We start from the raw sequence: 23,775 nt of genomic DNA, 5'->3' as shown, positions 1-23,775 counted from the left end.
ACGTTTTTTTACAAAGCGTGTTTTGGAGAATGCAAACGTTGTGTTTGACGTAGCACCTAAACTCATTGTTTATTGTTACGTTGTGTGGCAGGACGTGTACACAGACATTCAACACTCCATTCCTAATATATTGTTTTACGAGGGACTACCGACACAGGAAGAGCTGTACACGTGGGCAGACGAGGCACAGAAACATATTGTGTTGGTCTTGGACGATCTGATGATGGAAGTGTGTAATAGTGAGCTCATGTTGAAAGTTTATTCTACTCTGTCGCATCATTTGGGTATTACATGCATTAGTTTACAACAAAGTCTTTACCCTAAAGGAAAGTGTTCTCGAACCATGAGTTTAAATACCCATCTGTTTGTGTTAATGGCTAATGCTCGATTAGCGCATGAATATAAGAGTTTTGCTTCACAGATATTTCCCGGACAGTCGAAGTACTTTGCTGAGTCATATCAAGATGCTGTGCAATCAAGAAAATTTGGATATCTGTTAGTAGATGTGGCACCATACACTGATGTCGAATATGGACGACTACGTACGGGTATATTACCTGCAGAACTCTGTACTGTATATCTCCCTAAAGACTAATATAAACATTTGATGTGTACGAGAAATGCTCATTTGTGCGATTGTATTCAACATGAGCAAGCAGTACTCTTGGATCATTGTGGCGTACCCACGTACTAAACCAGAGAGAGTATTATCGGAGGGGACACAGTGGTATAAAAGCAAGTCTGAAGCTATTGACTCACTCAAACGTGTTATCGCACATGGTGTTGACATTCCAGATTGTTGGGGTGGGCCGTACTACTACTTCACAGTTAGGAGATCAGTTTACGCTGTAAATTATGACAGACTTAATTAATGAAATTTTGAGTTACTTGAAACTTTTCAATGATGCATGTATCAAACCGAGACGGGCTCTGTTGATTCAAGCATCACTCGCACAATCCAAGGCGTTGATGGAAGTGGATTAAATATATTCAGGCTTCAGTTGAACAAAATCCATCATGGGATCAACATCATGCCCTGAGTGTGGGAACAGTTTTTCCAGACATGATAATATGCAAAGGCACCGAAGACAGATGCACCGGCCAGACACCCCTCCTCCACCTCCTCCTCAATTACTCCCATATACTCCTCCTCCACCTCCTCCTCAGTTACTCCCATATACTCCTCCTCCTCCTCCTCCTCTTCCTCCTCAAAGGTCTTTGTCAGCGACACAGTTAGCAACTTCAGGATTTCCAGCTGAACAATATGGAGAGCCTTTCAAATTTACTATCCCGTCTAATGCTGTTTTTGTGGGCCCAAGTGGATGTGGGAAAACTATGTTTATGTATCAAATACTCCAAAAAGGACTCATCAAGCCGACACCTAACAACATCATATGGTGTTACACAGAGTGGCAGCCGCTTTACAACACTATTCGTGAAAGAATGCCCCAAGTGCAGTTTGAGAAAGGTATCCCCTACAACTTACAGGACGACAATTTCTTTAATGCACGCAACAACAATGTTTTAATTCTGGATGATCATATGACGGAGGCCAAGGATGACAAACGCATCTCTCAGTTATTTACAAGAACTTCACATCACAAGAATGTATCTAATTTTCTTCTGTTACAAAACTTGTTTCCAAGAGGCAAGGAGTCACGTGATATTGCTCTTAACTCTCACTACGTGACTTTGTTCAATTCACCCATTGACAGACAGCAAGTGAACTTGTTTGCCAGAAGAATTTACCCCAGTAATAGTGATCGTTTTATGTCAGTTTATGAGACTGCTGTTCAGAAACCTTACGGCAATCTCACGATCGATTAAACCCAATATTTTAGACATTCCAGCACGGATCCAACAACTGCGGTCCACCCAACCCACAGACCACGGAATTAAGCATTACAGTAATACTTTAAAAGACGTTTCTTCGCCGCCCGACAGTCAGATTCCTTCAGATACCCGAGCCGTAGACACTGTTAAATCATTTTCTGAAACCGGTAGCAATTTGGGACAAGAGGAATATACTGACGAAGACTTGGGCGAATCCAGTGACGAGACAGGTTCATTTATTATGGCTACTGCTTGTACCGATTGTGGCGTTTTGTTTGGTAATATGACTGACTTACAACGCCATATTAAAACGTGGTGTCCTGAGAACGAATTGGTACAACCCCGAAAACGCAACAAATACCATGATGAAGACACCAACAGTCATGACATTTTTAACTCGCAGAAAGGAGACGGAAAACACATGTTTGATAAACGAGACCATGATCTGACTATAGAATGGCAGAATGTCGGCTTACAACGTGTGTGGGGTCGTGTTCGTGCAAACCATCTAGAAAACATGAAACTCAGACGTAAGAAATATCAACAGCAAGGAAAGACACAAGAGTGGATAGAGAGAAAACTAGCGCGACTGTGGGAACATGAATTAGTCAAAACACTGATTGTTATCATTGAATTTACAAAGTATTTTTCAAAAGCACCTTTGTTTCGATTTATATTCGATAGTTTAAACAAAACAGATCCTAACACAGATCACACGGTGATAAAGGACAAGATCAAGCTACTGTTGAAACCCATCATGAAAGACATTATACCACATGTAGACCTGACAGAAGAAGAAGAAAGCGAGTCGGAATCTAATCATTCAGATCTTTCTGAAATGAGTGAACCGGAATAGCATACTTAAGTTTATCCTATACATTTGTATGTTCACAGTTACATAGACCATTGGCCAGTCCGGACATTAAAAACAGCATGGTTGTCAATAGGAAGCGACCAAAACTCATTCACATAATCAAATCACATTCAGTCGTGGTAAAGAATGGAAAGAAGAAACCAGTTGTTTTGTTTCTGAAGAGACAGGCAGACCTTGGTCCACCCGGGAAGAAATTCCTTTAAAACATATGACCGAAGTGAACGTTTGTAAATGCACAGGATTAGATGTAACATGTATTTTTCGCTGTTGTTTATTTTACAAATGTAATGAATTGTATGTACTACTAATCCAATAAAGTACATTTGTTCATGATATTGAATGAATTGTTATTTTGTCATTGAATACAGATACTAAGAGTAATGGAAATAAGTACATTTAAAAAGGATAATTGGGAAACAAAGTTGTGGTGGACTTACGATTTTGTGTGTGTGTGTGTGTGTGTGTGTGTGTGTGTGTGTGTGTATATATATATATATATATATATATATATATATATATATATATATATATATATATATATATTCTAACAACACCACTAGAGAACATTAGTTTATTAATTATTAACCATTGTTTCCATTAGCAACACTGGATCTTTTAGATGTAGGTTCTCACAAACAGTAAAGCACGTGTATGTCAAAGCCTTTGATATACCAGTTGTAATTTACTGGTTGGGACGGAGTAACCGCAATCAGCTAAATGGATCCACCGAGCAACGCAAGCACCTCAAGCGAACATACACCCAAATGAGCTATGTATTCATGCTTGTGTATGGCAAACAAATAGAAAGTCCAGCTATAAGAAGTATATTTTCGTAATGAGAATTGCTTGTACGATCACTTGTTGCTATGAAAACAAAAATTGTAATGTAAGCGACTGTCCGCTTTCAAACAGTCATGTCTGACCGAATATTTGTGTTACCTGATAGGATATTTAATCAGTAGCGGTCACACCATGTCACCGCAATAATTGTCGAAACTGTTTATTAGCACAGCATGGCGATCATAAAGGAGGCTAGGTGTTAATGTAAAGATTCTGCTATGTGTACAGAGTAGAGATTACACTGCGGTCACACCATGACATTGCAAGCATTTTGAATCTCCTGGCAAACTGTTAGTAGCAAAGCACGGCGATCATATAGGAGGTTGGGTTTTTGTGTGAAAAAATTAAATAAAAACAGCTTAAAACAGACGAACGGAAATATATGCGTTACTTTGAGACAAAAGCTCACTGCATAAATATAATGTACAGCAAAGGGAAATTATCAGTGGTGCAACCTACGTTATTTTGAAATTAACGTATTGTACTTAACAGTAAACTATTTTGAAATTAACGTATTGTACTTGTCAGTAAACTATTTTATAGCAATGAGAATACTGGTGCTTTTAATGTGCTGTTCAGTATATTTGTTTTAAAAAGAGGAAATAAATAAACAAAACAAATTATATTTTATATATTTATTATATTAATGTAAAATTATGTGCTTTGGATAGCTAAATTCAAAGTGTTTGGGATACCCATTCAGTAATGTGTTTTGGAATACACATTCAATAATGTGTTTTGGAACACCCATTCAGTAATGTGTTTTAGGATATCTATTCAGTAATGTGTTTTAGGATACCTGTTCAGAAATGTGGTTTGGAATACTGACTTGTGATGGTGTTTTGTTCGGATACCTATTCAGAAAAGTGTTTTAGGATACCTGTTCAGAAATGTGGTTTGGAATACTGACTTGTGATGGTGTTTTGTTCGGATACCTATTCAGAAAAGTGTTTATTTTGAAATTATTATTCCTCTGCTTTCGAGTAAACAATTATAATAAAATACTGTAGTAAACACCCCTTGATAATGGTAAGGTCTCACAACACAGAAACATAATAACATAACAACGTACATAATTTTAACATCAATTTATTAATAATTTACAACATAATGCATATTTGCTGTAGTATACTGTATTATTTATAGTTTACAATATGTAGTGAGTTACATGGAATACACGATTGCGTACAGTATCTAAAGTATTTACATATAAAATTGTATACAAATACATCATTCTGTAATTTATCTTCACTGAACTGATTCACAATTTCGTTCATTATCAGTTCAGTTTTACATTTCTGTAGCAGGTAATACAAACAATAAAATGCACACGTTCTGCTATTTATCATTTGAAGGGATTTGCTATTGTAAACATAAGATGAACTGTGTTTCTTTAAAAATTCTACAAACTTCTTGTTATAGTATTCAGGTGGTTTCCCAAAACTATCGAAAATCTCTGCTTTGTTTTTGTTAAAATAGAACGCCACCCAATGTTTGCCGGGAAGGTGAGATGGGTCCGTGTTTACAATACACCACCCCCCATTGTCCACCACGAGTTATTCGTGGTAAAGTATTACTCGAATACACACCAACGATGTACGAACGAAGATCTGGGTCACAATTAATCGCACATTGCATTTGTATACCATTCATGGTTTTATTTAACAAACACGTTCCTAGTCTGATCGATTTCAATCAAGCTGGGGAATTCACCATACACTATGCAACTGACAGTCTTTGTCAATGCAGATTTAAACTGTACTTCTAACCGTAAATTACCACTCTTAAGCAAACTTAAATAATTAGAGTCAACAAATACGGCTTCAAGACTGAACACAAATAGTCCATTTCCAAAAGCAAATTCCGTTCTTTCAATGTAATTTCTACTGTTTTGATTCCAATTGTTCAACCCCTCGAACAAATTCACGTAGGCGCTCACGTCGTCTCCTTCGATGGGTCGAGCAGGCACACTGACACCATCTAAATACAATCCCACCGTTTTCACAAATGAACTCTGAAAATTAAACGGGTTCTTTGTATAAGATCCATTCACACCGTCTCCATCGACAAACCCAACAACCAACCTGTTTGGACACTGCGACTGAAACACACTATCCCAAACATAACTATGTTGTGAAGAAGCAATACTGCTTATTTTAACCTCTGTTTTAGTGAATGGATACAGAGTGTTGGACTTTTCAAATAGCTTGTTGTGCGTTAAAATAAGAGCACTGTTCATTTTCAGTTTACATATCTTAAAATAAATATCTTGCAGGTCGATCTTGTACTCCTGACCCGACTTGCCAGACATCAGACAAAAGGGGCTTGAGGTCCGAAATAATTTAACAGTTATGTCCACACCATTCACAAGGTACCTGCCTATGTTAAAAATATCTTCACACAGGGGTCCTTCCATAGTAACCATTTTTACTGTCTGCAATGAACGTTCCTCGATCTGATAATCCAGAATTGATACCAGTAATGGGATCGGTGCTTTCGATATCCGCTTGTGTTTCTGCGGTGTCCTTGTAAAACAGCTGAGACTGAAGTTGAGATTTTTTAGCGTCTTCTCCGTAATTCAGTAAGGTTTGAATATATGCTTTGTAGGGATAGTGATTGTTCGCCGAACTCACTAATTGACCTTGTAAATACACCGCGACTTGCGACCACAGAGCTTGCATGAACAGATTTACTGGAGCCACGTGTTCATCTTTACCCAGAACCGTTCCGTCGGAGTGACTCACTTTCAGTTTAACATGCAAACGACTTCGTTTCAAATCCACGTAGTCGCTTCCACTGTTAGAAATTTGGAATTCAACTGGCGACGAATCAGTAATTTGACTGACTGGTCTGACGTCTACATAGTAATGTTGAAACACACTTGTTTGATATGGAGGCATAGAAAACAGATCCAAGGCACTGGGTAAACCTTCCACAAAGTCTTTGTCCGTGAGCAGCGACATATTGTTATCTGTTTATACAAAGATATCGTTTTCGTCAATAGGTGATTTATACCTCGATGCGGGAATTCGTTTTTTCTGTGGTGTCATGTGTCTGACCTTTTTGCTTCTGACGATTTGTTTGCCAGATTTTCTTTTTATAGCCATCGTGCGTTCTTGTTCAGCTTCAGCACGTTCTACCACGTCTTGTGTCTGAGATGTCACTTCTATTTTGGCTGTTTTTGTATTTTTGTTGTTGTCGACACTGTTTACATGCCTCGGTATAATAGGAATCATGTAAGAAAACCACTTGTCCTTGTAATTCCCAACTCCAGATCCCACTTGCTTGTTAAAATGAACAACATTCTTTGTTTGCTTATCAAAATACTTTAACCATTTACTGACATCAGGAATGTAAAGTTTTCGATCCATGGTAAATTACTCCAGAAATGGAAAATGTCTCAGAAGTAATGTCACACTCGTGGTCCCTTTCATAAATGAAACCGAAGAGCCCGACACTGTTCTTATATGTATATCAACATACGCACTGTCGTTCACTACCACGGGTATGTTCCACAGTGTGTTAAACTGGTATCGAGGACCATCTCGTAAATCGACGCGTCTCAGCAGTGCCACCAACCCATCACCCACTAGACTGCTGTCACATAGATTACACAACACGTCTACTTGTAAATCGTTCATATTGTGTATATCAGTTACTCCAAAATTCAAATCCACAAGAGACACAATCCAAACACCTTCAAACGTTAATCTTTGGTTTAACATTACGCGAAAATAATAGGGGTATTTATCAGGAAACACCGCTTTGGAGTCCGTGCTCTTCAATAGAATGTACTTCTCCATGACTCACACAGTTTTCAGTTCACCTTCTTCTACGTACGAATCGAAACTAGGTGGCCACCCTAACCACCGAACTAAATAGTACACTTTTCCCTTTTCCTTCTTTTTTTTCAGCACTTTTTCGATTTTCCACAGAATGTCTTGATTTTTATTAACTTTCTGAAGTTCAGCTGTATAAAATATACCTTTCAGCACTTCATCGTGAAAATCACGCAGTTTGTATACTGGAATACCTTGACGTCTACTTCTAGAATCGATTTTGAACAACTCTTCTGTCCACCTCAAGTCTTGTTCCTTTGTGAACGATTTTCGCAAATAGCTGATTCTAGTTAAATCACCCACTTCAAATACGAATTTTGCTAATGGTTTCTTTACTTTAAGTTTCTTAACCATGGGTTCGACGTACAGATGACTCCACACTTTAATTTCGTTCACTTTATTTACATCAGCCGGTGCCCACAGTCCCAGGGACGAGTGTACTGTATTGTTATAATTGTGTACTAGATCTGCTAAAACGTCTATGTATTTTTTGTGTATTGTTGTAAGTCGTAAAACGCGCAATAAGGCTCCGAAGCGTCCTAATAATTCGTTCCGCGAAATTACTTTTGATATCTTCATTCTGCGTAACAATCAGTTTAATGTTTTCTTTTGATAGAAACTGCTTAAATACCCCTGCGAACTCTGAACCTTTGTCTACTCGAACTTTCTTGGGTACACGTTCGTCTTTTAAAATTGTTTTGAAACCTTCTAACACCGTCTCCGGTTTTTTGTTTACTAGGGGTATGGCCCACAGATATCTCGAAAGAATGTCAATAGCTATAAGCAAGTATCTAACTCCATTGTTTACTTTTGAATGACGGCTGACGTCCATTAAATCCATGTCAAACATCTCATCTTTTTTGTTAACCCGTACTCGGAGACGCTTGAATGAACGGCTCACTGGCTTGTGAAGACTGTACGCATCTTCGTCGTTCAACCATTGTGTTACCGCTTTCAACTTGTACGTTTGTAAACCACGTTTCTTTAAAGCGTAGTGAAACTTCTTCGGTCCATAGAAAGCTCCAGCGTCTCTCGGTTTTGTATAATACTTTTCAAGTTCATTCTTTTCAGTTTCGTTGACCTTAGTTTTCACTTTGCGTACCATGTCTGAACTGAAATAGCGTAGTATATAACGTTAATTTATACACACATACATGTTTACTTTGCAAGTCGATCTTCCAAACGTAGAATTTTAAGTACTTGTTCTTTTAAAATGTTCATCCACTCTACAGTTTTAAAATTAATATTCAAATAGTCTTTGCATTGATACTGACACAAAACAAATCCAGGAGTGTTTAATAAAACAGGATCTGTACAAACGAGACGTTTCCATCTACCAATGACGTCATCTTCGTTCAGTTCAACCCACGCAGTCGTGTAGTAGCGTTCGAGCATATCCTCGTGTGACAGTGTTTTACATGTGTGAGTTCTCTCCTCGTCGAACATGCATCCCATACACATTTCTTTACATAGTCGTTGAACCAGTTTGCATACTTCAAACGAATAACACAGGGTTAATAAATTTTCCAAAGATTTTCTGTTAGTAACAATATCCACTTCATCCACGAACAAACGAGTTGGACGTATTTTCCTGATAATTATTAACTTGGAACTGCTAGACAAATCGCAGAAAGAACTTTTGGCATCCATCACACATTCAATACGTTTCTTAAACCAGCGATTCGAAATGTTCACTACAGTTTCATCAAGATTGCATTCCGATCGCAACACGTATTTCCAACTAAAATAGACAGCTCGTCTGTTATCACTAGTGCTCATCTTCGAACGTAATCACTAGAAATAATTATACTTTTTCTTTATCTTATAACAGAAATTCAAACGCTTTCGTAAAGGGATGAGTCTGATTGGGTACATTTGGACGAATGGAACCGGTTTCAAACAGTTTTCATACACAAATAGATATTGCATCACATTTATAAATACATCCTTTCAAAAACCCACTTTCAGTAATGTACTTTTCAAATGTACTTTTCAAGTGAGCCAATCGCACTCGTTACAACACACTTGAAAGATAACAGATACGCACCGATTTGAACTGGTATGTCCTTCAAAGATAAAAGTATGACACGCATGACCTTGAAAGATAACAGGTATGACATGCATGACCTTGAAAGATAACAGGTATGCACCCATTGTACTGGTGGCGTCGGCCATTGTTCCGGCGGTGCACGGTGGCGTTTTCCATTGTATTCCATTGTTGTCCCCGCCACGTATAAAATATACTACTTATGGGCACGTTAAACTAGATATCTATCTATCGAAAAGAATTTGAAAACATTCGGGATTATGCCGAGGGTATACGAAATGATTCGGGTGAATTACGAAATTTTTATGCCTGAAACTAATTTCAATATAAAATTTTATATAAAATTCGTTTCAAGACGAAAAAAAACCCCACACCCCGTGATAGTATAGCCATAAAATCTGTTTATACTAGTATACAATCTAGAGTTTATTACTGCACTTTTCCCCACTGATTTGTAATGTTGAATAGACCAACAAGTTCGCCAATTGCATAAATAGTCTCGCCCGATATTTTTAGAATTTGTATACTCCCGAATAACGCTATAATAGGAGAAATGTAATTGGTCGATATTTAAATTGTTATTTATAGATGAAATGTCACCTGGACATGGGAGTCCACGCAATGCTGTTAGATCTACTGAAAGACCAGTAGAGCTAATTTTAATCAGATTGAGTGAAAGTGTGTATTGTTTAACGACACCACTAGAGCACATTGACTAAGTAATGATCGGATACTGGAAATCAAACATTTGGTAGTTCTGACATGTATAATCTTAACGAAACCTGATACATTTTTTCCATTAGCAGAAAGGGATCTTTTTTATGCACTTTCCCTCAGACAGGACATCACATACCACGACCTTTGATATACCAGTCGTAGTGCACTGGTATCGAGAGGGAGTCTAACTCAGTTGATGACGCGCAGACTTGAAATACTTGGATCAAAACTCCTTGATAGACCCATTATCTGATTGCCCCCTCCCCCCCCCCCCCCCCCCAATCCCAACCAGTCCCTCATAACAGGTATTTCAAAAGCAGTGGTATGTGCTGTCCTGTCTGTGGGAAAGTGCATATAGAAGATCCCTTGCTGCTAAAGGAAACACGTAGCGTGTTTCCTCTAAGACTATATGAAAGAATTATGAAGAAAAAAGTTTGTTTTGTTTAACGACACCACTAGAGCACATTGATTTATTAATCATCGGCTATTGGATGTCAAACATATGGTAATTTCGACGTATAGACTTAGCAAGTCAACCCGCTATATTTCCCAGTAGCAGTAAGGGATCTTTTATATGCACCATCACACAGACATGATAGCACATACCACAGCCTTTGATTGACCAGTCGTGGTGCACTGGCTGGAACGAGAAATAGCCTAATGGACCACCGACGGGGATCGATCCCAGACCGACTGCTCATCAAGCCAACACTTTACCACTGACAAAATACGCAAACTCTATTACGTCAATCAATATTATTACAACGACCAACTTCATAGCTTAGCTATGTGAAGACAATCGGATTCTTGTGATGCACCTTTTATGCAAATCTGGAATAGATTTCATAAGGTAAGTGTGTAATGACATATCCTTTACTATGAATGTATAAAGATGAGAACATTTAGTCGATGTTTGTAGTATGCCTGTAAGATGTTGCTTGCACTGATCTATAATTCTCTGCCATAACATGGGTAAATAAAAATTAGCATTTACACTGATCAATAATTCTCTGCCATAACATGGGTAAATAAGAATTAGCATTTGCTATTGAATCCTAGTTTAACCACAAATCATAAAATCCTGTTTGATATGAGTTGCCCAATTATTATCCTTTTCACATTTAGACCCGAGTTCATCATAGGCGATATGCAATATACAATGATTTGTATTAAGTAATTTGAAACAGTGTTTTAACATACGATACTTGCGGACATATGACAGGGGATAACTACCTAGTTCAAAATATACAATAATATTGGTTGTTGAGCCTTTAACCTTTAAAATATCCTTACAAAAATCTAAATGTAAATCTTTTGTTTTATTGAATCAGCTTTATAGTACCCCCATATTTCACATGATATGATACGACAATAACTTACGTGTTATCGATTAAATGGCATACGACTGGCTTCTCTCAGGTGATAACCTGGTCGATCGATATTGATCTTACAGCTCGTTTCAACACTTATCTAATTCGCTTTTGCTCGTTAGATATATATTTTTAAAACGTATCTAATTCGCTTTTGCTCATTAGATATATATTTTTAAAAAGTATGTAATTCGCTTTTGCTCGTTAGATATATTTTTAAACAACTTGTAATATAGAGACTATTACAAGTTGTTCATAAACCGTGACGTGCAACGTCATTTAAATATTTATGGTAACAGAATTTTCCCACTTTTATTTTCTCTTGATATTTAGTTCAGGACACGTATTGAAACCGTCTCGACATCTCCAGTACGAAAATGTACAAGAAAGGTCAAAAGAAATAATACAGTTCCTAAAACACTAGATCTGCGAGGCTTTGGTGTCCCCACTGACGTTGTGATCATCGTCGAAGGTCACAGACTGTATCTTAACAAAGGAATTTTGTCATCTGTATCGCCGGTCTTTGACAAAATGTTTCATGCAGATTTTAAAGAAAAGTCCCAGGATGAAATTTCGCTTCCGGGTAAAAAGTGCGAGGATTTTATTTCCTTTCTGTCATGTATATATCCCAGTATGATGGAAAGAGTAAATAAGGACAATCTTGAAAGGATCCTACCTCTGGCAGACGAATACCAGGTGGAACAGTTGATGAAGAGATGTGACGAGTTCTGTGTGACATGGTTAACAGGAACTTACTTTGGCGGTGGTTTCTTCAATTCTTTAAACAGGTTTTCGAAGTCAAAACATTATTCTAATCATTCACATGTGGTGCATATGCTTGTTTTGTCTGAAAAATATAACTTAAAAGGAACATGGCAAACAGCATTTGCTTTGGCGACGAAAATGATTTTTTCAAAGTTGCAAATGGAAAAAGAGTTTGGTGAAATTTCAAGCCAGACTATAATGCAACTGATGAGGAGACGGATTGTTACACTTGAGACAGCAGAGTTAGAGCTTCTGGAGCAGGTGCCATACTATAAAGGTGCTACTGATTTTCGTGAGGTACTCGGCGAATAGAAGAGTGTAAACTGCGTCGCATATTTAAGCATGGGCAAGGCTATATATGTCAACAATTACAAAATATTTGACATTCAGTAGCCGATAATTAATAAATCATTGTCATCTAGTGGTGTCGTTAAACAAGACAAACTTTTAACTGACCAAAAATATAGCTTTTTGAGACGAAATTACTTTTACATTAGTTGTGATCGGTAAAGGAATGGTGTATTGCTAAATGTCACTTATTGTTTTGTTTTAAGTTGATGGTTTTGATTTAAAAAAAACACGTTTCGAAGTTGTTTTCGTCATTGAAGGTCTCAAATATTTGCTGGCTTATAGTGTAACTGATCACCATTTCGCCATTTGTATAGTCACAATATTTAGATAACTGCAGCCAACGTAATTAAAGTAGCCTGCAGTAAACGCCTTTGCTTATTTAGAATTGGCAACAGACCAAAAATAGACTATTATTTATTTACGCACACACACACATACACACACACACACACACACACACCTGGTTAAAGCGGTTCTACCAGTTTTCTCGGTCTACGCATATACGTATGTGATGCTCCTCATGTTCGTAGTCTATGGATACCGGGCGTAAACAACAACAACAACAAGTGTGTATTTATATCAAGAAGAAGTTTGTCAGTGGTTTCGTTTTTGTTTCAACATTTCGTTCCAGTTTGTACTATTAATGTTATTATAACATAAAATATGAACATGGCGGAAAGTTGCATAGCCAGTGAAATCACAGACCTTCGAGGTTTTGATGTTCCTAGCGAAAAAACCGACGTTGTTTTCGTCATTGAAGGTCGCAAACTTTACCTCAACGAAGGTATTTGCGTCGCCAGTTTTTGACAAAATGTTTCATGGAGATTTTAAAGAAAAGTCACAAGAAGAAATTTCTCTTCCGGGTAAAAAGTGTAAAGATTTCCTTGCATTTCTTTTGTGTATATACCCCAACACGATGGAAGAGATCAGAGGGGATACAGTTGAAGTAGTTCTACCTCTAGCAGACGAGTACCAAGCGCAGCAGTTGAAGAACAAGTGTGAAGCCTTTCTCATAAAGCTGTTGGATGACTCGTGGCTGATGTGGCGAGCGACTTGTCCATTCTATTGTTTTGGCTGAAAAGTACGGACTGGACGACACGTTTGAGAAAGCCTTTGCATTAGCAGCCGACAGGAATAGTTTTCAGATTTGAAGAATGAAGCTGAATTTGCAGCAGTGTCGGAGAAAACTAAGACAGAACTAATGTTAAAGCGTATCGATCTTCTAGAGACATCAGGATCTGGGATAAGCACCAAAATCATGATGTTGCTGGATGAAATACCAACGAAACCGGATTGTAGTCACATAGGTTATAGTTTTGGGAGACCCCGTTCATACAAATGGTGCACTGATGATAAATGTAAACAGAGTCTCAAATCTGAGCGTATTATGAATCAACTTAACAGTATAGGAATCTCCAGACATGAATTTAATACATTTTCCCACTTGGTTGGCGTAAAACAGTTTCATTCTCGGTGACTTGATCTTCATGTTTTGAATTTACCATAGTTTGACACCCAATAGCCGATGTATTATTTTTTTTCCTGGGGTGTCGTTAAACATTCATTCATTCATTCGGTGATTTGATGGTGTTACAAATTATCCGCAATTAAAGCTAAATTGCACTAAATGTCGATTCTAACACACCCTCCAGAAACAAGGAAACGACATAGCTTGTAACCAGGACTGAAAAACACAGCAGTGACACCCGCTCCGCATCAATATTCGAAATAGCGGATTACTTAAATTATAATCACACAACTGCATCTGACGGAGTGAAATATCAACCTAGATTTTTTTTTTTTTTTTTTTTTTTTGCTTTGTGTATACATGTACATGTATTTGAAAAGTCCGTCAGACCAGGGCCGTACCCTGATCAAAATCCTAGGGTGGGGGTGGGTGGTGGGTGGGGGCACTACGTAGTGAGAGAGAAGAGGGTGTAGTGGTCTTACACCTACACGTTGAGTAGTTAAAACTCGCTCTGTGTAGGAGCCGGTACCGGGCTGCGAACCCAGTACCTACCAGCCTTATGTCCGATGACTTAACCACGACACCACCGAGGCCGGTATATTTCTATATCTTTGGTCACTGATAACAAATGCCAGTTAGTGCATCACGACTAGTATAGCAAAGGCCGTGGTAAGTGCTATCTTGTCTGTGGGATGGTACAATATACGATCACTTGTTACTGATGGAAAAATGTAGCGGGTTTCCTCTCTAGGACTATATGTCGAATATTAACAAAAGTTTGACATTCAATAGCCGGTAATTAATAAACCAATATGATCTAGTGGTGTCGTTAAACAAAATGGGACGGAATTATTTTTACACTAGTTATGATCGGTAAAGGAATGTATTGTTATTGTATTGTTGTATTGTTAAAAGTTACTTATTATTTTATTTCCAGTTGATGGTTTTGATTTTTTTTAATGTTTCGAGGGCAATTTTTGTTTTAAATATATTGTTTAAGAACTATTTTGTTTTGGTGTATAGATATTCATAAGCGTACGAGACGGGGTGGGGCAGTGTTGGGGCTACCCCCCCCCCCCCCCCCCCCCCTCCAGTCCTGCGAATAATCCTCAAATTCGGGCAAAAACAATAGAAAAATTCGAACAAAACGAGCTGGTCTGAACGCTTTTCACCATGTATTAAGCTACATGATTGTATTTCCATCATTCTACCTACAATATTAAGTGTAATCCACGTGGAAATGCGTGACGGTTCGTTTGCAACCATGTATAGCTGTCTGGCAGTAATTCTAATATGAATAAACGTTGTAATCCAGATTCGGACACTTTTGATTAATTCGGTAAAAAAATTGTTGTTATTTAAGAACTACATGCATTTTGTTTTAGTGTGCAGATATTGTAGGCAACAAGTCATTCAACAATTGTAACCATACTACTCTGGAAAACTGTAAAGTTGTGAAATAAAACGGTTCATTTCAATTATTTTTCGTTTTATGTGGATTGCAGGATAAACACATAAATAAATTGGCTACTGTCTTAAGATATCGGCTTTATCCTGCTCAGATCGAATGGTAAATGCCGCTCGGCAGAGACTCGTGACATTCACCATTCTGACCGATATTTTAAAGCAGTAACCAGTTATTCTGTAGTCTACACCCCTCCTCTGACCCCGACAGCCGACTGATTGATAACCCCACACATGTCACCAGTATGACGCGTCAAGCAAACATTATATATTGACCTCCACTGAAAACCGACCACCTTAGTTTGAGTTCTTATTGCCATTGGATATGCAGTGGCGTAGCGAGAGGGGGTGCACGGGAGGGGGTACACGGGGACCATGTTCCCCCAATCAAACCTTTTTTAAAATTTTAAAACTATATTAAATTTTATAAAATCATACATACATACATACATAGTCTGGGTTGCCACCATAGTGGGTTGCTCCCCCAATATAAAATTCTGCCTGCGATAGTGTGATATTTTATATGTACTTTCCCACAGACAGGACAGCTCATACCACGGCATTTGACAAGTTGTGGTGCACTGGTTGGAAAGAGAAAGAAAATCCAATCTGCACTGGATGGAACGCGAAATAACCCAATGAGCCCACCGACGGGGATCGATCCCAGACCGACGAGCGTTTTACAACAAGACAACGTCCCGCTCCTATCTGGAATTTGTGCTGAATATCAGACCTTGTGGGGTTTGAATATGAACCACCGGCCTCGGTGGTGTCGTGGTTAAGCCATCGGACATAAGGCTGGTAGGTACAGGGTTCGCAGCCCAGTACCGGCTCCCACCCAGATCGAGTTCGTGTAAGACCACTACTCCCTCTTCTCTCTCACTACCCACTAAGAACTAACCCACTATCCTGGACAGACAGCCCAGAAAGCTGAGATGTGTGCCCAGGACAGCGTGCATGAACCTTAGTTGGATATAAGCACGAAAATAAGTTGAAATGAAATTGAAATAAATATGAACCTAGCGGACCCGTTTTTCTACAGTCCCTCAGGACACCTACAGGAACCGCCAACTGTTTTAGCCTTGGGAGGAGGATTCGTCCGAACCCCCTTCCCACCCAGCCTACTCCCCTAAATACCAGTATTCCTTCAAAGGTTTGGTTGAGGAGAGCAACTTTGAATAAATATCTATGGTTGTTCAAGGAAAGAAATCTTTTATTTAACGACGCATTCAACACATTTTAGTTACTGTTATATGGCGTCAGACATATGGTTAAGGACCAATTGAGAGAGGAAACCCGCTGTCGCCACTTCATAGGCTACTCTTTTTCATTAGCAGCAAGGGATATTTTATATGCACCATCCCACAGTTAGGGTAGTACATACCACGGCCTTTGATATGCCAGTAGTGGTTCACTGGCTGGAACGAGAAATATCCCAATGGGCCCAACGACTGGGATCGATCACAGACCGACCACGCATCGAACGAGCGCTTTACCACTGGGCTACGTCCCGCCCCCTATGGTTGTTCAATGCAGAAGTAGAATATGGCGACCTCATAATAAGACAGGTGGCTGGTTAAGACAGATGGTTGTCAATGCAGAAGTAGAATATGGCGACCTCATACTAAGACAGGTGGCTGGTTAAGACAGATGGTTGTCAATGCAGAAGTAGAATATGGCGACCTCATACTAAGACAGGTGGCTGGTTAAGACAGATGGTTGTCAATGCAGAAGTAGAATATGGCGACCTCATACTAAGACAGGTGGCTGGTTAAGACAGATGGTTGTCAATGCAGAAGTAGAATATGGCGACCTCATACTAAGACAGGTAGCTGGTTAAGACAGATGGTTGTCAATGCAGAAGTAGAATATGGCGACCTCATACTAAGACAGGTGGCTGGTTAAGACAGATGGTTGTTCAATGCAGAAGTAGAATATGGCGACCTCATACTAAGACAGGTGGCTGGTTAAGACAGATGATTGTTCAATGCCGAAGTAGAATATGGCGACCTCATACTAAGACAGGTGGCTGGTTAAGACAGATGGTTGTTCAATGCAGAAGTAGAATATGGCGACCTCATACTAAGACAGGTGGCTGGTTAAGACAGATGTTTGTTCAGTGCAGAAGTAGAATATGGCGACCTCATACTAAGACAGGTGGCTGGTTAAGACAGATGGTTGTTCAATGCAGAAGTAGAATATGGCGACCTCATACTAAGACAGGTGGCTGGTTAAGACAGATGGTTGTTCAATGCAGAAGTAGAATATGGCGACCTCATACTAAGACAGGTGGCTGGTTAAGACAGATGGTTGTTCAGTGCAGAAGTAGAATATGGCGACCTCATACTAAGACAGGTGGCTGGTTAACACAGATGGTTGTTCAGTGCAGAAGTAGAATATGGCGACCTCATACTAAGACAGGTGGCTGGTTAAGACAGATGGTTGTTCAGTGCAGAAGTAGAATATGGCAACCTCATACTAAGACAGGTGGCTGGTTAAGACAGATGGTTGTTCAGTGCAGAAGTAGAATATGGCGACCTCATACTAAGACAGGTGGCTGGTTAAGACAGATGGTTGTTCAGTGCAGAAGTAGAATATGGCGACCTCATACTAAGACAGGTGGCTGGTTAAGACAGATGGTTGTTCAGTGCAGAAGTAGAATATGGCGACCTCATACTAAGACAGATGGTTGTTCAATGCAGAAGTAGAATATGGCGACCTCATACTAAGACAGGTGGCTGGTTAAGACAGATGGTTGTTCAATGCAGAAGTAGAATATGGCGAACTCATACTAAGACAGGTGGCTGATTAAGACAGATGGTTGTTCAATGCAGAAGTAGAATATGGCGACCTCATACTAAGACATGTGGCTGGTTAAGACAGATGTTTGTTCAGCGGCATTTTTTTTTGTTTTTGAGCACAGGAAAAATTCACAAAAGACTGAGTCAACATCGCACATTAATTTGCACTCGCAGCATAATTTGTATATTGAGAGGATTCGAACATACTGCACTGGTTCGGTTAGCATATGGAGATCCACAACGCTAACCACACGACCAAAGACGGTTGTCAACCAGAACAAAAGGAAATGTTTTTATATTATTGTTTTCTCACCTGCAAGGAAAGTTATAAGCGTGCGAGACGGGGTGGGGTGTGTGTGTGTGGGGTGTGTGTGTGGGGGGCAGGGGTGGATGGGTTGGGGCAACTGCCCCCCTAGTGCCGGAGAAAAACCTCAAATTCGGGTAACAATTATACAGATATTCGAGGGATATATACTAACCTGAGATCTTTTTACCATGTATTTCCATCATTGTAACATTAGGTGTAATCCATGTAGAAATACGTAGCGATTTGTTTGCAACCCTATATAGCTGTTTGGTAGTAATCCTAATATGAGTACATGTTGTTATCCAGATTTGGTCATTTTCGTTTAATTCGGGCAAAACCCAGCCTGTCCCCTACAATAATAGAGCCCAAACGCCTACATTATAATATTACATACATTACATTACATTACATTACATTATATTATATTACTATGAACCTAAACCTCCAGCTATCAGTCGCAAAATTCACCTATTAACCTCAATCTCAATCGAGGTTTACATTTTTTTTTCTAATACACATACATGGAGACACAAAATTTCAGCTTTAACCATATACGTTTTGTGAGCTGTATAAATACATGTGCTGTATTTAACATTGTGCACATTCTATTGTCTTTTAGATCTGACAAAACAAAATAACCGAGTCATTGTTTATGCATGACCGCCATGCAGATAGCCAGCCTATAGCCGCTTCTATGTGTGACAAATATGACTGCCTCCATTGCAGTTGAATTTAAGGAATTCAATATTTAGTACGATGTATGAACGATAGTCAACTGGACCTGAGCGCAAAGTAATCCTTACGAAATGTGGCATCACGAAAGTTCAAATTTCAGCAGTTCATATCAAAAGAGGAGAAGCGGTCAGAACGATGGGAACTTTTTAAAATGTCCTTGCGTATTGTAATAGATTATTATTTTATATTTACTTTTTTTTCTTTTTCTTTTCTTTTTTAAATTTTATTGCCAGCCCCTTGTTTACAATTAGAACAACACATGCCAAGGGTAAAACATGGGTTGTGTACATAAAAATAATAAAACAACATAATATAATACTTTAGGGTACTGGCTTCCAAACCCCACACCCACCCACCCCACCCCACCCCATCTCCATCCCCGCTTTTTATACTTATATCCACAGACCCTAGTTTCAACCCGCAAAAATTAAAACTAAGTTTGGTTAAATCTACAAACCTGTAACACATCTGGATAATGTTACAACAGATTAAAACATCTGTGATGATGACATAGGGAAATATGTTTAAAAATAGACTAAAACTCCGCTCCATAACCGCTTATCCTCAGACGTGCGTTTAAAAAATTTACGACAGATGCATTTCATAATATTAAAAACATCAGGATGACCAGAAATACTTCGAATGTGCGGAAATGGATAATCTAAACAATAAAATCTAAATATTGTTAAAAACGGCACCCCCCCCCCCCCCCCCCCCCCCCCAGAATTATGAAATGCTTGAAGTCCAGTAGGCGATGTATCACCAGTGTACTCTAAAGGTGTCGTTAAACAAAACAAACTTTAACAGTCAAGACCATATATCAGAATTACCAAATGTTTTACATCCACTAGCCTATGGTTAATATATCAGTGAGCTCTAGTGGTGTAGTTAAACAAAGCAAACTTTAAGCGAAGGCTACGTCAGAATTACCAGATGCCCGACATCTACTACCCGATGATTAATAGATCAGTGGGCTCTAGTGGTGTAGTTAAACAAAACAAATTTTCATTGAAGACCGTATGTAACAGTTACCAAATGTCTGACATCCAATAGCCGGGCCCATTGGGCTATTTTTCGCGCCAGCCAGTGCATCACGACTGGTACATCAAAGGCCGTGGTATATGCTATCCTGTCTATGGGATGGTGCATATAAAATATCCCTTGCTGCTAATCGGAAAGAGTAACCCATTGCGTGGCGGCAGTGGGTTTCCTCCCTCAATATCTGTGTGGTCCGTAACCATATGTCCGACGCCATATAACCGTAAATACAATGTGTTGAGTGCGTCGTTAAATAAAACATTTCCTTCCTTCCAATAGATCAGTGTGCTCTAGTGGTCAGGTTAAACAAACAAACAAACAAACAAACAAAACTTTAACTTTATTGAAACAGACCATGCACGTTTAAAAAAGGAGACTATTGTAGCCAGTGGTAGCTTTGCGAAAGCCCCAAACACCGATTAATTATTGACGTGGCCTCGAACGACAGTTCTCAGCTCGCGACACAGCTGTTGCGTTCGGTGAGCAGACGACACATATTAATCCGCCAGTCAAGCGGCGGCGCAGACTGCTGCGGTGCCAAATCGCGGGCAAATAAACCGGAATCTAATAACTCTCGCAGAATGAAATAAGTCACTCGAGGAAGCACCAGCTAATTTTCATCAACTCAGAAACAAGGCTTTCATTATCCGAGAGCTACTCCAAAAGAGATTGAGTGAGAGAGAGAGAGAGGGGGAGAAAAAAAACCCCACCAAGCGCTACTGACCGTTTCCTGGGAAACCGAGACTCAGACGATATATATAAAAGTGTGGCCTCTTCAAAGAGTTGTAATATCACCAGAAGCCGCTGGGACTGTAACCCAATCTAGCGATGAAATGAAACCTGTCAAGATGTTCGTTACGCTTCGATTCCTTGATCGTTTATAACCGATTCCAAAATTTCGAACCAACCATTGTTTGCATTTGCAGAACTTCGGAAACAATGCATGGGGAAAGTGTTTACGTGTTTAAACCGATGTGTATGCAAGTGTTTTCCTTTTTACCATAGATGTTGCTAGGTTATAACGAAGCTACAGTATTGTGTGTCTAGTCATGACAATTAGCAGCACAAAATATCCTGTTGATATGTGTACTGGATTCAGACGTCATCACTATGTTATTACAAGTGACAGCGATAGAATGATGGAGCCACGATTGCTTATGAATAATTAAATTAAACGCCATGGTTGTTTGATGATGGACTCGAATGATCGTAAATTATAGTGCCAAAAGTGGAGTTTGTTTCGCGCGGTTTTTATTTGGTGGTGGACAAAAACAAAAATGTTACGGAATCACCTCCGAACCAGCCAAGAGGCACGGCGCCGAGCCAGTGTGTGTCTGGGAGGGGTCGTCAAGCCCACGTTGCCGGAAACCTCAAAGAGGAGAGGTTCCACGCTGGCAACTGCCGGTGGGTTCCTAACGATACCGGATACGGAACAGCGGCGTAAGTCTTCGCCGGAAACGTCACAGGAACTGTCCACGTGCAGTTCTGCGTTTAGACGACGTTCTTCGGTTTTAAATGCGGATCACCGGAAGTTGCGCGAGTGCGATTCCTTGGAGCTGGAGTCAAGCAGAAGAAAATTGATCTTGATTTTATCGATATCAGGCCTGTTGATTCTCATTGTTCTTTTAGTCTCGTTTGTTCGGCTCATATTATAAAACTATAAAACAACAGAACAATAGCCTATAAAACACCCCCCCCCCCCCAACAAATTCCAAAGAAATAAACCAGATGTACGTCACCGATGTGATATTTTGTTTGTTTCGTACCTGCTATTATCGTCTGCTTTGTTACATACGACTTCGACACGCTAGCATTTTAAATATGTCGCATGCACATCAATGAGGTTGCTATTGTTGATAATTCTGTGGATAACTGCGAGTTGTGTGATGGTTTTATGGTATGGCTTTGTCAGTCTGTACGTCTGTGTGCAGCATTTTGTCCGTTTGATTATTATATTGTATCCCGAACAACAAAAGAAACGTAAACATTAAATTAATTTTCTATAATTTATTTAAAGTTATTCAGCTTGAATCTCATTATTTTTTGTATCTATTAAAATTATCTGTGTCTTGTGAACATATTGGGCCCATTTTGACAGTATATTTACCGAATTAATTGTATTATGATTTTTTTTTTCTAGCTCCATCCCAACCGGAGCCGATTTATCCTAGTGGCAGATGTAGCACGTGCTACGGGCCCCGCGCTTCAGTGGGGCCCGCAGTGATGTGTACATTTATTCCCCCTAGTCATTTTCCCCCTCTTCCCGAGGGGGGTTGCAAAATATATATCCTTGGAAGCGGGCCCCGCTGTTATTTGTGCTATAGGCCCCGCGGATCTTTAAACCGGCTCTGATTCCAACCAGGCTAGCTATTTTCGAGGCTATTTTAGTACAATGCTAAATCGTACAATAGAACTATCGTAGGCTATGCCGTCACTATAGCAAAAGCCATAATGACGTCATAGTTTACGATGGGTTTAGAAAGAAATGTTTTATTTAACGACGCACTCAACACATTTTATTTACGGTTATATGGCGTCAGACATATGGTTACACCTACCCATTGAGTCTTGCGGAGCACTCACTCAGGATTTGGAGTCGGTATCTGGATTAAAAATCCCATGCCTCGACTGGGATCCGAACCCAGTACCTACCAGCCTGTAGACCGATGGCCTAACCACGACGCCACCGAGGCCGGTACGATGGGTTTACGATATCGTAGCGCTGAGATAATTTCGAAAATCTAGGCATGGGGCTGTCACTAAAGTCTCGTAACTTTGCGATCTCGCAGTGCGAAAATACTTGCAAGGACGATGTGATGTTGATCAAAAGTTTTGTGCTCTAGCGCTGGTATATAAAGGACCATGGTATGTGCTGTCCTGTGTGTGAAATGCAAATAAAATATCGTTGCTGATAATTGGTAAAAATACAGTTTCGTCAAAGTTTGTAGGATGAGGAGCTTGAGGGTGGGGGACTATAGCCTACCCATGTTTCAGGACCACCCCTACCCTAAAATTGCTATGCCGGTTTGTACATGTAGTGTTAAAAAATCAGGGCCTGATAAATGGGTCGTGTAGTTTTAACAATTCTCAGAGGCCTACGTGTTCAGGACACCTAGAGCGTATGAATAATTTGACTGGTACCATCGTCTTCACACACATTTAGTTAACGTTATGCGCAAACACCAGTCTATCGAGCAACCGCGATCGCTCGCCCTCCTGAACATGACTCAGGTCAGTCTATCTTGGGTTATACGGACTTTTAATACCGCAGGTCCACACTACAATTGACAGACTTCTAATTATTTGACTTTTAATACCGCAGGTCC

The 23,775-nt window shown here is 39.5% G+C and overlaps 2 protein-coding genes across 2 annotated transcripts; one reads left to right on the top strand and one right to left on the bottom strand.

Annotated features, from left to right (window-relative positions):
- Window positions 1-1,015: 1,015 nt before the first annotated feature.
- LOC121380880 (uncharacterized protein F54H12.2-like) lies at window positions 1,016-5,858 on the bottom strand. Its single transcript, XM_041509888.1, has 2 exons — window positions 5,367-5,858; window positions 1,016-1,255 (listed from the first exon to the last, which is right to left on the bottom strand). The coding sequence occupies exons 1-2, from the start codon at window positions 5,856-5,858 to the stop codon at window positions 1,016-1,018; spliced, it is 732 nt and encodes a 243-aa protein (XP_041365822.1).
- A 3,610-nt stretch (window positions 5,859-9,468) lies between these two features.
- Window positions 9,469-12,597, top strand: LOC121380868. The gene is made up of 2 exons (XM_041509878.1): window positions 9,469-9,497; window positions 11,859-12,597. The coding sequence occupies exons 1-2, from the start codon at window positions 9,469-9,471 to the stop codon at window positions 12,595-12,597; spliced, it is 768 nt and encodes a 255-aa protein (XP_041365812.1).
- Window positions 12,598-23,775: the final 11,178 nt, after the last annotated feature.

Source organism: Gigantopelta aegis, chromosome 2, assembly GCF_016097555.1.
Source record: "Gigantopelta aegis isolate Gae_Host chromosome 2, Gae_host_genome, whole genome shotgun sequence".
NCBI lineage: Eukaryota > Metazoa > Mollusca > Gastropoda > Neomphalida > Peltospiridae > Gigantopelta > Gigantopelta aegis.
Note: the sequence above shows the minus strand (reverse complement) of the source record. Positions and strands in the feature narration are given on the sequence as shown.